Consider the following 13,801-nt stretch of genomic DNA (forward strand, 5'->3'; position numbering starts at 1 on the left):
GGTTCGGTATCTGAAAGAGGAGCCGCACAACAAATGAGAGAAAAAGACACGAGATAATTTTGCAATATTGGAGGTCCAGGCGGGCAAGTCCAACTCAAGGAGAGGGACTTACTCCGTGCTCAGACCTCACCAAGCTTTTATTGATCTGGGATGCACCCATAGCATAGCCCTTAGGCAGGTGACCCCCTAGTAACAAGCAGACTAGCCCATCAGCAAGGATTTACATAATAATAAATGGGGGAGTAGTTTCAGCTACCACTGTCTGGACAAACAGAGGTGGCGCCTAGCTCCGACCTTTGCTAGGGCTTCAAAGGCACCCAGCCTTGGGGGTGTGGGGGGGGGGGGTCTCTGTCTATGCTTAATCAGATAGTGAAGGCAATAAACAGTTTCCCACACTATATTAAAACACTTCCATGGCTCCTGATGCCTGAAGAAAATTTCCAAATATCACACTTACGTATAGCAAGCCCCCCACAATTTTGCTCCTCCTGGCTTTTCTAAACTAATTTTTCACTGCTCTCCCATTCAAACCTAATTCTCTAACCATCTCAAATAAATGCACAATGGTGTTTTGTGCATTTGTGTCTTTGTATATACTATTTTCCTTGCCCTAGAATTTCACTATTATGCTCTCTACTAAGCAGATTTCTATTCATCCTCTGGAAGCCCTTCTCTGAGCCTCTATCCACCATGACGAGTGGATTATTTCCTCCTTTGTGCCAACATTCTACTTGCTTCATGCTGCCATTATAACAATCATCAATATGTCCATTGGTGATTTTGTGTTCCTTGAAGGGTCATTGCATCTGATATAGCAGCAGGTACCAATTATTAGCTTTTACTATGTGCCAAGCACTATGATTTGAAATGTAATTAGAAATCCACAATTTTATACCTTTTGAACACTCTTCCTGGAAAAGACAGAGCTATAAAAAATCATGTCCATAAAGGACAGTAAGTACAGTAGGAGAACAGAGAAGGCACTTTAAGTGTGGAGCTTAGGGAAAGCTTCCAAGAGGAACAGATTTTGCAGAACAAGCAAACTGTGGAATCAACAGGAAGGCTTCCCAAAGCAGTGCAGCCTGAATCCTATAGCTCCAAAGCTATATGGGTGCATTGCTGGGATTATCTGTATTTAAATTATTCTGTCATAGGTGGTTCTATAACCACTTTGTATTCCTTCTATCCTCATGTTAAATTATAAAATCATGAAGCAATAATAACTTTTCTCAGCATTTTATTTTTTTAATCCTCACCCAAGGATATGTTTTCCTTTGGGGAGGCACGAGGGGAGGTGGGGGGGGAGTGAGGGAAGGAGAAACATTGATGTGAGAGACACGTGGATTGTTTGCCTCCCGCAATCTGCCCCTGCCTGGGCCAGGGATGGAGCCTGAAACCGAGGTACAGACCCTTGACTGGGAATTGAACCCACGACCCATGGCCCATGGGTCAGCGCTCTAACTACTGAGAAAACTGGCCAGGGCTCTCCGTACTTCTAAACTCCTCACTGCTGCTATCAGATTTCAAAATAAAAGTTGACATAAGGATGAAGTTGAAATAATAACTTCTACCATTTTCGTGTAATTGTATAGCCTACAGTACTCTTCATGAAATATTAACTCATTTTTTCTTCACCTCAATCTTTTACAGTGGGTATTTATCCCAGTTTTTCTGAATGAAGACACAGAGAGCTTAATTGACTTGTCCAGAGTTACATGATTAATATATGGTTTTCAAACACCTAGTTGATAACAATTACTAGCATTTAAGTGATAATCACCCTGGTATAAATTTATATATGCCCTGTCATTTGACATTACAATAACTTTAACACCTATGAATTATTATCCTTATTTTATAGATGATAAAACTGAGGCTTATAATGTTTAGCATGCTCAAGATCAAGAGTAAATAAATGGTGGATCATGTACTCTCACACAATTCTGATTCCAGAATTTAGGCTCCTAGCCACCACCAAGACTGTTCCAAGTGTTGAATAGGTTGATTTCTTCATTCAAACAATTTATAACCTATTGGGAAGGAGTGGGAAGAAGAGAGAAATGCTAAATTAATACCTATAAAATTATTAAAGAATGATAATGTCTTCTGAACTTTTCAGTTTATGTTTGGAGTTATTTAATTTCATTATATTATATCTAAGCATGAATTTCTCTTGTTTATCCTGCTTAGGTTTCATGTCATTGATTAACTCAGGACATTACTCAGTCCTTAAAGTACTGTCTTATCTCTATTCTATTTTTTTTCTAGAAGGCTTATGGCTCCTTAAATGTTATCCTTGCTATCCCTTAACCTCTTCTATTTATAGTCTTTTTCTCTTTATCTCTTTGTGCTATTTCCTCATATTATTCACAAATTTTCTCTTCAATGATATTTAACTCGATATTTAATTCACCCACTTAATTTACTACTTTTTGCCTTGTTTGTTATAGTCTTTGAAACAACCACATTGAGGAATAATTTGCATACAAAAAAATGAGTGTGTTTAAGTATATAGCTTGATCAGCTTTGACAAATGTGTTCAAGTCCCTCCGCCCCCCACCCTGCCTGACTTCAGTCTCTCCTCCATCTGTGCCAGGAACAAGCCACCACTGCTCTCTGTCCTAATAGATTAGTTTTTATATTCAAAAACTTCTTATATGAGGAATCAAACCATGATTCCTTTATCATATTTTTTAGATTCATTCATGTTGTTGCATACATCAGTAGTTTGGGATTTATTTTTTTAATGCTGAGTAGTATCCATTATGTGGATATCCCACAATTTGTATCAATTGACTTTGATGTACATTTGGGTTGTTTCCAGTTTTTTGTTATTATGCCTAAAGTTGCCATGAACATTTGTGAACACCAGTGTTTGTGGACGTATGTTTTCATTTCTCTTAAGTAAATATCTAGGGTCATGAAGCAAATGCATGTTTGGCTGCTGAAGAAACTGCCCAACTATTTTCCAAGATTGTTGCATCATTTGCATTCTCACAAGCAATGCAGAACTCTAGTTGCTCCACATTCTTGCCAATGTTTGGAATTGTCTGATGTTTTAATGGTAATCATTATAGTGAGTGTTGTGGTAGAAAAAATAAGGAACTCCCCTCCCCCCAAGAAAGATGTTCACATCCTAATCCCTCCTACCCTCTTGCTACAGACTGACAGCCTCTCTAGTTCATTCAGTCCCAGTTTTAGTTTATCTCTTTGTTGCACTAGTTTTCAGTTCTTTCTTTCTGACTCTGGCATTGCCTCTAAATTACTTGTTGTTGTTATTGTTGATGTTTTAAGCTCAGGTATGCTTTTTCTTTTATTCCAAATATTTATTCAGTACCAACTATAGGAAGGATGCTGTTCTTGGCATATATAAGTGAACAAAACAAAATCTCCAATCTCAGGGAGCTTACATTGCAAGAATGCTTGTTATCTGATCTACGCATTTTAATGGAGATTGTGGTCTGGCAACTTTAGGTATTGTGGGAGTTTTAAAGTAACCTAACCATGCATGATAACTTGTAAAATGTTATTATCAGTTTTAAGAATGAATATTTGGGAATAAACATAAAATAGGAAGGACAGTTAGGGAAGAATTGCAGTATTCCAAGTAAGGTATAGTTAGACTAGTAGGTAGAAGTGGGGATGAGGAAGAAAAGCTGGATTGCAGGAATATTTTGAAGGAAGAAGTGGTAGGATTTTGTCATAGTTAATAAGAGGGCATGATGCCAGGGAAGATGTCAAAGTTAGCTCCAATTATTCTTCCCTGGAAGACTGAAAGAATGACTACAACACTGTCATAAATAGTGCTGCTGGTGGGAATGGATGGGCAGTTAAAAATAATATCTCTTAGTGAGTGTCTATATATTTTAATATTCCATGTAGGACATTGCAGTAACTTACTCTATTTGAAAAAGGCAGTGGAATAACTATGTAGGCATGGTCGTAAGTGACTGAAAATAAAGAACTAGAAGAGATTGACAGGATTATAGGTGAGGAGAGGGAGTGGAGGTACCTTCTTTGTATCCATAGAGCCTGGTTTGGTGTTTAGCACAAAGCTGGGCATCAATATTTATTGAATAAATTAACGTGAGTCATTTGCATAGATGTGACAGCTGAGCTCATAGGATTAGATGTAAAAGCAGACATTTACTTGCTAAGGTTCAAGGACATTCTTTCTTCCCTTTGGTTTGCACTGCCAACAGTTGCCTGCCTAAAAGGAAACAATTCTCAAAGTACCTTGATTTAGGGACAATTACTGGAAGAGGTGGAGTTTCACGCGGCTTTTGTGGGGGGTGGGGATGGAAGGGGGGTCATTCTAGAATCTAGACCTAAGATACCAAAGTGGAATGTAAAGATTTGACTCTGAATCGAAGTTGCTGTTCATTTTGCACAAGTGTCAGACTATCTGCATTAGTTAGAGCTTCTCAGTGCAGTCCCTTTTCCACAATGTCCCCCCAAAATACAAACCTCACTTGACAGGTTATTAACCGAGGGCTGACTGCTCTATAGCATTCTCTAAAGAAAAGGTTAGTGGATTCCCTTTCCCTCTTTTCAAGCCGAGGACCTGAAATTCTAATTTGAATAACTGGGATGATTCTTTTTAATTCCCATCTTCAAGGGGGCGGTGACCAGGACGCCACACCTTAACCATTGACGCCCAAATCTGCTGCAAAAACCTTCACGCTCTGCTCCGGGGTGCGTCAGATTAGTCCCAGGCTCCAGCAGCTCTCACTGCGCCTGCGCCTTGTGGCGCTGCAGCGCGGGCGCAGGCGCCTTGAGGCGGAGCTGGGTGAGGCGGAGCTGACTGCGGCGCCTACGAGCCGGTCTGGGCGGCTCCAGTGTTTTGGGGCCTGGGAACTGTGGGAGGAGCCGGCGGCCTCACCTTGGTAACCACATCGCTGCCCCGGCTCGGTCTTGCAGGCCTCCGCGCTGTCATCGCCTTTGGGGGCCCGGGGACTTTGGCCACCGTTTCCGGAAGTAGCTCTGCAGGCCTCTTTGAGGCACCCCCATCCTCCCCACGCCGCCGCCGCCGCCGCCACCATGCAGGGGGAGGACGCCAGATACCTCAAAAGGTGACTCCCCAAGGCACAGCCCTGCCCTCCTGGCCGGGGACCCTGAGATATTCTTAGAGGTTTGGGGGTTGGCCTTGAGGTGTCACTGGGCAAAGCGAGACCTACGCTCCGCAGAGAGGTGGACACGGGAGGAGTCCCAGGAAGGGAAGGGAAGGTGCATTGGGTGAGAGGTTCTGCAGCCGGGCACCTGCCTCCGAGGGGCCTGGAGGACCCCGCGGTAGCTCCTGGCGGCGTCCCCGATTTCGGGGGGAGGGGCTAAGGACGAGGAATCCAGGCTTCCCGTGCCCCCCTCCCCCTTTCTCATTCCAGTTCGGCATTTCCCCTAACAGGTCAATCCCCCGGGGGCCTGGAGATGAGGTCTCCTGGCGCTTATGCCCCCCGCCTCCAGTTTGGGGTCCCTGCCCTCGGGTGCTGACATGATGAAGGGGAGAGAAGTGGTGGCTTTTCACTGACGGGAGGCTGGACTGAGATGTTGCTCTCCAGCCTGTGTCTGCTTTCCTCCTCTGCTTCATCCATTTGACTGCCATGTGTGTGTACGGTGTCCTTTTTATAGGATCATAATTATCAAGAGGTTCGTCCAGAAGCTTGACATGGAACAGGCCGTGATTATTTTAATTTTAAAATATTTGTGGTATCAGTGACTCCTTTAAAGAACACTGTAAATCTGTGGGATTATTGGTTTGACTCCTGTCAAAGATAAGATCATCCCTGATGAATAGGATACCTCTCAGTGGACCAAGAGTTACTAGTGATCCAATAGAAAAAAAAACACCTTAATTAGGACGCTCCATTCTTAAACTCCCTGTCACATGTATTCTTTTGGACACAGTTTCCTTATATAAAAACGGAAAGCAGGGCAAATATTACCTTATGAGAGGACCAAATGTGAAAATGCTTTTAAGAGATAAAACATGCATGTAGGGTGGCGGTATTATTATAAGGTACAACATGCTTTTACTGAGTATATTTATCCTGGCGTGGCAGGGCCCTTATCATTACAGAAAGATCTCATCTTAAAAGGGATTCAAACAGTTGTATAGTCAGCCAACCAATCAGCTAACTGTACTGTCTTTGCAGGACTGGGGCATCTATTGCCTGCCCTTCTCATTTTTGAAAAGGATATGTAGTCATAACAAGTCTTTATTTCCTCATTGATTACATTGATCTTTTCAATTGAAAATTTGGTGACAGAAGAAAACAAATTCTTTCAACTTTAATATAAGATTGTTCTTGAGCAGTGGTTCTCAACCTTCCTAATGCCGCGACCCTTTAATACAGCTCCTCATGTTGTGGTGACGCCCAACCATAAAATTATTTTTGTTGCTACTTCATAACTGTAATGTTGCTACTGTTATGAATCGTCATGTAAATATCTGATATGCAGGATGTATTTTCATTGTTACAAATCGAACATAATTAAAGCATAGTGATTAATCACAAAAACAATATGTAATTATATATGTGTTTTCTGATGGTCTTAGGTGACCCCTGTGAAAGGGTTGTTCGACCCACAAAGGGGTTGCGACCCACAGGTTGAGAACCGCTGTTCTAGAGCAAAGAGCCACTGTTACAGCATTAGCTTATTTTCATGTAATAATACAGTTGTGCCAGAAGGTAGTTTTGTTTAGGCATACTTACTAGTATAATTCCAGGGCAAATGCCCCAGTTGCAGGGTCCATCCCCAGTCGAGGGTGTGCAGGAGGCAGCTGGTCAATGATTCTCTCTCATCATTGATGTTTCTCTCTCCCTCTCCTTTCCTCTCTGAAATAAAAAATAAATAAATATATATATTTTTTAAAGTATTAGATGAATGAGACATACTTTCCCTGCCTTTATGGTGCTTAAAATGTAGCAAAGAATACATATTTTAAACTGTATATTACCAGAAGTAATTATTTTATTGTGTTTATGAGAAGTGATATAAGTATATGATAAATATGTGGCCTGTGTAAAGCTTTTTTCACACAGTATACTCAGCATTTATCCATGTTTTGCATTCATCAATACAGTACTTCATTTCTTTTAATAGCTGAATAATAATATATTTTATGGATACAGTATATTTTGTTTATCCATTCATCTGTTGATGGACATTTAGGCTGTTTCCATCTATTGGCTATTATGAATAAAGCTACTATGAACATTCCAGTACTAGTTTTTGTTTAAACATCTGTTTTCACTCTTTCGGTATATTTTCAGTTGTTGCTGGGTCATATGCTAATTACATGTTTAACTTCTTGAGGAACTACTGGACTGTTTTTCACAGTGGCTGCACCATTTTACTTTCCCACCAGCAATGTATGTGGGTTCCAATTCTCCCCATTCTTGCTAGCACTTAACTTATTTTTTTAAAATGTGGCTATTCTGATGGATGTGAAGTGATATTGTAGTTTTGGTTTACATTTCCCTAATTACTAGTGACATTGAATGTCTTTTCATATACTTCTTGGCCATTCTCTGCCTTCTTTGGAGAAAAAAATCTTTATATTTTCTGGAAATTGGTTCCCTATCATATCAATGATTTGCAAATATTTATCCCACTCTGTGGATTGTGTTTTCACTCTCTTCATAGTGTCCGTTCATATGCACAAGTTTTAAATTCACATGTTGTTTAGTTGCTTTTGCTTTTTTAAAAAGCTTTACATGATCATTGATTTTTAAATTCTAGTCCCTCCCTCCCCTTTGTCAACCCATCAGCTCATTCTCTATATCTATGGGTCTGTTTCTGTTTTTGTTTTTTTGTTTTTTACTTATTTTGTATTTTTAGATTTTTATTGCTGATATGTACCACATCTTCTTTATCCATTCATCTATTGATGGAAACCTAGGTTGCTTCCATATCTTGGATATTGTACATAATGCTGCAGTGAACATAGGGGTGCATATATCTAGTGTTTTTGTTTCCTTCAGACAAATACACAGAAGTGGAATTGCTGGATAATATAGCAGTTCTATTTTTTAAGTTTTTGAGGAATTACCATACTATTTTCCATAGTAGCTGCACTAATTTACAATCCCGCCAACAGTGTATGAGGGTTTCCTTTTCTCCTCATCCTTGTCAGCACTTGGTATTTGTTGATAGCACTCTGACAGGTGTGAGGTGATACCTCATTGTAGTTTTGATTTGAATTTCCCTGATGATTAGTGATGTTTAGCATCTTTTCATGTCTGTTGGCCAGCTGTATGTCCTCTTTGGAGAAATGCCTATTCCAGTCCTCTACCCATTTTTAAAATTGGATTGTTTGTTTTTTGGTGTTGTATGAGTTCCTTATATATTTTGGATATTAACCCCTTGTTGGTGTATCATTTGTGAATGTCTTCTCCCATTTAGTAGGTTGTCTTTTTTTTTTTTTTTCCTAGAATGCAAAACCAGCATTAGTAGGTTGTAGAAAAGGAGTTCAAAGATAAGGAGATGTATTCAGTTCAACCCATAGCATTCAAAAAAGTAAATAGGATTTCAAGATCATTTTATTCTTCCAATTTTTATTTTTAATTTTTGAAACATCTTTATTTTTCAAAGTATTACATATGTCCCTTTTTCCCCCCCATTGACCCCTTCTAGCCCACCCCCGAGCTACACCCCAGGCCTTCACCACCCTATTGTCTGTGTCCATGAGTTATTGATATATTCATGCAAGTTCTTTGGTTGATCTTTTCCCACCCACCCTCCCCCACCTTCCCTCTGAGGTTTAACAGTCTGTTCCATGCTTCTATGTCTCTGGATCTATTTTGTTCATCAATTTCTTTTGTTTATTAGATTCCACATGAGTGAGATCATGTGCTGTTTATCTTTATGACTGTCTTATTTCACTTAGCATAATACTCTTCAAGTCCATCCATGCTGTTGCAAATGGTGTCTTTTCATTTTGTTGATGGTTTTCTTCACTCTACAAAGCTTTAGTTTAATGTAGTTTCATTTGTTTATTGTTTATTTTTTGTTTCCCTTGCCCAAGGAGACATATCCAAAAAGATATTGCTAAAAGCGATGTTGAAGAGTTTACTGCCCATGTTTTCTTCTAGGAGTTTTATGATATTAGGTGTTACATTTAAGTCTTTAATCCATTCTGAGTTTATTTTTGTGTAAGGTATAAGAAAGTGGCCCAATTTAATGTTTATCATGTATCCAGTTTTTCCAACATCACTTATTGCATGTTCTTTACCCCATTGCATGTTCTTGCATCCTTTGTCATAGATAAATTGACCATATAAGTGGGAATTTTCTATTCTCTGGGCTCTGTATTCTATTCCATATATCTATATGTCTGTTTTTATGCCAGTACCATACTGTTTTGATTGTAATAAATGAGCAAGGTATAGCCTTCCATTTATTTGTGTCTTCTTCGGTTCTTCCGTGTCTTATAATTTTCAAAGTATAAGTTTTTCACCTCTGTGGTTAAATTTATTCCTAGGTATTTTATGCTTTTTGATGCAGTTGTAAATAGAATTGTTTTCCTAAATTCTCCTTCTGATAGGTCATTATTGATATATAGAAACACAATATATTTCTGTATATTGATTCTGTATCCTGCAATTTTACTGAATTCATTCATTAGTTCTAATAGGGTATTATTGGTTTTTTGGGGGGAAGGGAGGTCTTTAGGGTTTTGGTTGCTTTTGATGTCATTATTTAAGAAACCATTCTCAAATCCAGGGTCATGAAGTTTTGCCCCTATGTTTTCTTCTAAGAGTTTTTTAGGTTTGGATTTTAAATTTATGTGATCCATTTTGAGTTAATAATGTGCTGTGCAGCAAGGCTTTAATTTCATTATTTTATATGCCCAGTGTCTTGGCACATTTGTTAAAGAGATTGTTCTTTCCCCCAATGAAAGGTTGTCACCTTTGTTGAAATCAATCGACTATATAAATAGGAGTTTATTTCTGGGCTCATTTCTATTCCATTGATATATGTGTCTACCTTTCTGCTAGTACTTCACTGTTTTGATTACTGTAGCCTTTGTAGTACATTTTGAAATTGGAAAATGTGAGTCTTCCAACTTTGTTTTTCTTTTACAAGATTGTTTTGGCTACTCAGTATCCCTTGTGTTTCCACATGGATTTTATTATCTCTTTTCCATTTCTGTAAAAAAAGCTTTGAGAATTTGGTAGTGGTTATATTGAATCTGTAGATCACTTTGGGAATGTTGCCATTTTATGTGAATCTGATTTAAATGCATGTTAACCCAGCTCTCTTGTTCTTGGAACTAGAACCTAGATAAGAACCATGGGCATTTTATGAGTTTTTAATCTATCTATGCCTATTTTTATTTTGCATTGCAGGAAAGTTAAAGGAGGAAATATTGATGTACATCCATCAGAAAAAGCACTCATTGTTCAATATGAAGTGGAAGCTACCATTCTTGGAGAAATGGGGGATCCCATGTTGGGAGAACGAAAAGAATGCCAAAAAATGTAAGTTTTCTTTCTTTGTGTACATTTTGAAAGTAGTGAATCTTATACAAACTTTGTAGAAATCTGATATTATTTAAATCTGCATAGATGATAAATCTTTATGGCATTCTTCTAGACATACTTCATTTTAGTGAAGCAGAGACAACATTAAACTATAGATGCAGATAGATTTAGAGAAAATCATGTCTATGTACATAATGGGAACCTACTAAAAAATACCTATTCTGATTTATTCCATTTAGTAAATGCATATAATAGAATATAAGCTACAACTTGTGAAACTAATTTTAAGATATGTTTATGTGGGACTTTTTAGCTTAATTTGGGAAATTTGTATTTTCGGAGATCCTGTGTTCTTCCTTCTTCCCTGGAATTGCTGAAAGTAGTATGACTTCCAAAATTTCCAAATGGGGCATGCACCTTGAATCCATCCCTTAAAAATCTAGCCCTCTAGAAGATCCTAATAAAAACAAGCATTTTCTGATTCAAGGTATTGAGCTTAAATCTTCCAATATCCTACACCCTTTTCTTTCTGCATTTGTAATTCTTTGAGGACCTCCTGGGGAACTGGCCTCTTTCATCAGTCTGCAGTTGTGCTGGTAATGATCTTGAATTCCTTCCATAGTTTTCTGGAAGTAAAAAAGGTCTGAGATTACCTAGTTTTCTCTCCCAGTCTTCTTCCCTCCATAAAAAATTTGATTTGGGAAGTAGTTAAAAAGAATTTTAGTGTGTTTTGGTGGTATTAAGTGTATTCAAACTGCTAGGAGTGCATGTGATAGTATTTATAACACTGAAAAGCACTGCATTTTTTCTGTATAGCAGTGGTTCTCAACTGGTTCAACTATAATTAAATGAGAATGTTGTGTTTGAAAATCCAAAGTTTTTCTAGACAAGGGATGCATTCACTAGGGAGTCAGACAGCTGGAAAGAATACTACCTACTGTTGTTGGAGTAAATGAATTTAAACATCCTTAATGGGAAAACCCAAGGACCTCAATTTTGGAATACTCTACCCTGGTGCACACAATTTGGAGAGGAATCATGTTGTAGGACCAAAAGCAGAATGTGGTCTGTTGATAACTCAAGAGTTTTTATCAATGGCAACAGCTGGGGTGGAGGGGACACTCATAAAGATTGAGATAGGTATGAAGTGAAAATGTCATTAAATTTGGGTAGTCAGTGCTATGGCCCAGGTCAAGAAGACTTATATTTCAATCTTCTTTATTTGGCAAAGGAGAGTATAAGCCTATCTTTAATAGAGTCCCAGTTTCTGAAAATTTCTTTATGAAAAACTGATGGTTATAGTCCAAAAATAATATGGGTATTTTTCTTGTGAGTTTTTGGTATTATTAATAGATATGCCTATGAAGATTCTAGTTTTTTATTATAGGAATAATTAGTAAACATACAGGTAACATTTTCTAAAAATTCTACCCCTATTTTTTTCTTTGTCTTTTGTAATAAGGAAAGGATTTAGGAGAGACCTATACACTAAAAGAAGAAAAGCTGTCTATTACTTTTAATGGAGAGAAGATGAATCAAATTGCTAATATATGTGTTGGTAAAAAAAAAATAGATCTAAAAAGAAATAGAAAAATCTGCTTTATTAGATCAAGATACCACTGTACACCTATTAGAATGGGTAAAATCCAAAACACTGACAGGACCAAATGCTGGTGAGGATGTAAAGCAATAGGAACTCATTCATTGCTGGTAGAAGTATAAAGTGGTACTTTGGAAGACAATTTGGCAGTTTCTTCTAAAGCTAAACATAAACTTACCATATGATCCAGCAGTTTTGCTCCTAGATATTAACCCACATGAGTTCGAAATTTATGTCTACAAAAACCTGCACATGAATGTGTATAACAGTTTTATTTATAATTGTCAACAGTTGGAGGCAACCAACATGATTTTCAATTGACAAACAGGTAAGCAAACACTGGTGTGTCCATACAATCAAGTATTATTCAGCACTAAAAAGAAACCGACTATCAAGTTATGAACAGACATGGGGGGATTTAAATGCATATTACTAACTAAAAGAAGTCAGGCTTGAAAAGGTACATTCTGTATGATTCCAACTACATAACATTTTAGAAAAGGAAAAACTAAAGTAAAAAAATCGAGTTTATCCGGGTTTCATGGGGTGGGAGAGGAAAGAATAGGTGGAGCACGGAGCATGTTTAGGGCAATAAAACTATGCTTTATGATACTATAATGGTGGACACAGGATGCATTTCTCAAAGCCCATAGAACTATACAACACAGTAAATCCTAATGTAAACTGTAGACCTAAATTGATAATGTATCAATATCAGTTCATCAGTTGTAACAAAGGTGGTAATAACAGAAAAAAAACAAAACTGTATTGGGGTGGTAGTGGGTGTATATATGGGAACTCTGTACTTTATGCACAATTTTTCTGTAAACCTGAAACTGCTCTAAAAAACAACTAGTAAGAAATTTTAAAAACATAGGTTTATAGTGTTTCTATTGTGCCTCATCTTTATCGGATTTCTAGAAACAATCAAGATTTCGAAGTTCCTGATAAAATTAAACATGAAGAGGTCTTTTGAGAGTTTTTCTCTGAATGGACTCTCCTTTCTATCTCTGTCTTCTGGTGTGCAGTAAAATTATACAAAAATAGAATCAAGCATTTAAAAGGTAGGAATATAAACAACCAAAAATTTTAAAATAAAGGAACAGAGTACTGGCTAGGGTTCTTGTTGCAAACATTAGAAACCATTGTAGCAAATTTAAATATAAAAGGAATTTATTAAAAGCTATTAGGTAGTTTGTAGAATCCCAAGAGGACCAGACTTAGGGATGACTATATAGCTGTGAGTAATTTCTAAATCACTCTACTGGACTTATTTCTAGAGAGATCACCTTCACCTGAATGATGATTGCACAGATGCTTAGTACAGAACCTTTTTCTGAGATTCCTGTCCCTGCTGCCTTCGAACACCTTGATGTCTCTCCAAATGTTAGCGGTCTTTACCAAGAAATAATTCTATATAATGGCTACTTTCTTATGTTTCTCTTTTTTAAAAAATATATTTTATTGATTTTTCTACAGAGAGGAAGGGAGAGAGACAGAGTTAGGAAACATCGATGAGAGGGAAACATCGATCAGCTGCCTCCTGCACACCCCCAACTGGGGATGTGCCCGCAACCAAGGTACATGCCCTTGACTGGAATCGAACCTGGGACCTTTCAGTCTGCAGGCCGATGCTCTATCCACTGAGCCAAACTGGTCAGGGCTGTTTCTCTTTTTAAGTCTGATCCTTGTGCGAACATATCTGCTGGAGTCTTCA

At 38.0% G+C, this 13,801-nt stretch overlaps 1 protein-coding gene across 2 annotated transcripts in view; it reads left to right on the forward strand.

Moving 5' to 3' along the window:
• Positions 1 to 4,781: 4,781 nt before the first annotated feature.
• KIFAP3 (kinesin associated protein 3) overlaps positions 4,782 to 13,801 on the forward strand; it is a 112,203-nt gene continuing 103,183 nt past the window's right edge. For both annotated transcript variants that reach the window (XM_059674094.1, XM_059674093.1), the window contains exons 1-2: positions 4,782 to 5,072; positions 10,350 to 10,481. In XM_059674094.1, the coding sequence (XP_059530077.1) occupies positions 5,041 to 5,072; positions 10,350 to 10,481 (164 nt within the window). In that variant the 5' untranslated portion in view covers positions 4,782 to 5,040. The remainder of the gene's footprint in view (positions 5,073 to 10,349; positions 10,482 to 13,801) is intronic.

Source organism: Myotis daubentonii, chromosome 18 (assembly GCF_963259705.1).
Source record: "Myotis daubentonii chromosome 18, mMyoDau2.1, whole genome shotgun sequence".
Classification (NCBI taxonomy): Eukaryota; Metazoa; Chordata; class Mammalia; order Chiroptera; family Vespertilionidae; genus Myotis; species Myotis daubentonii.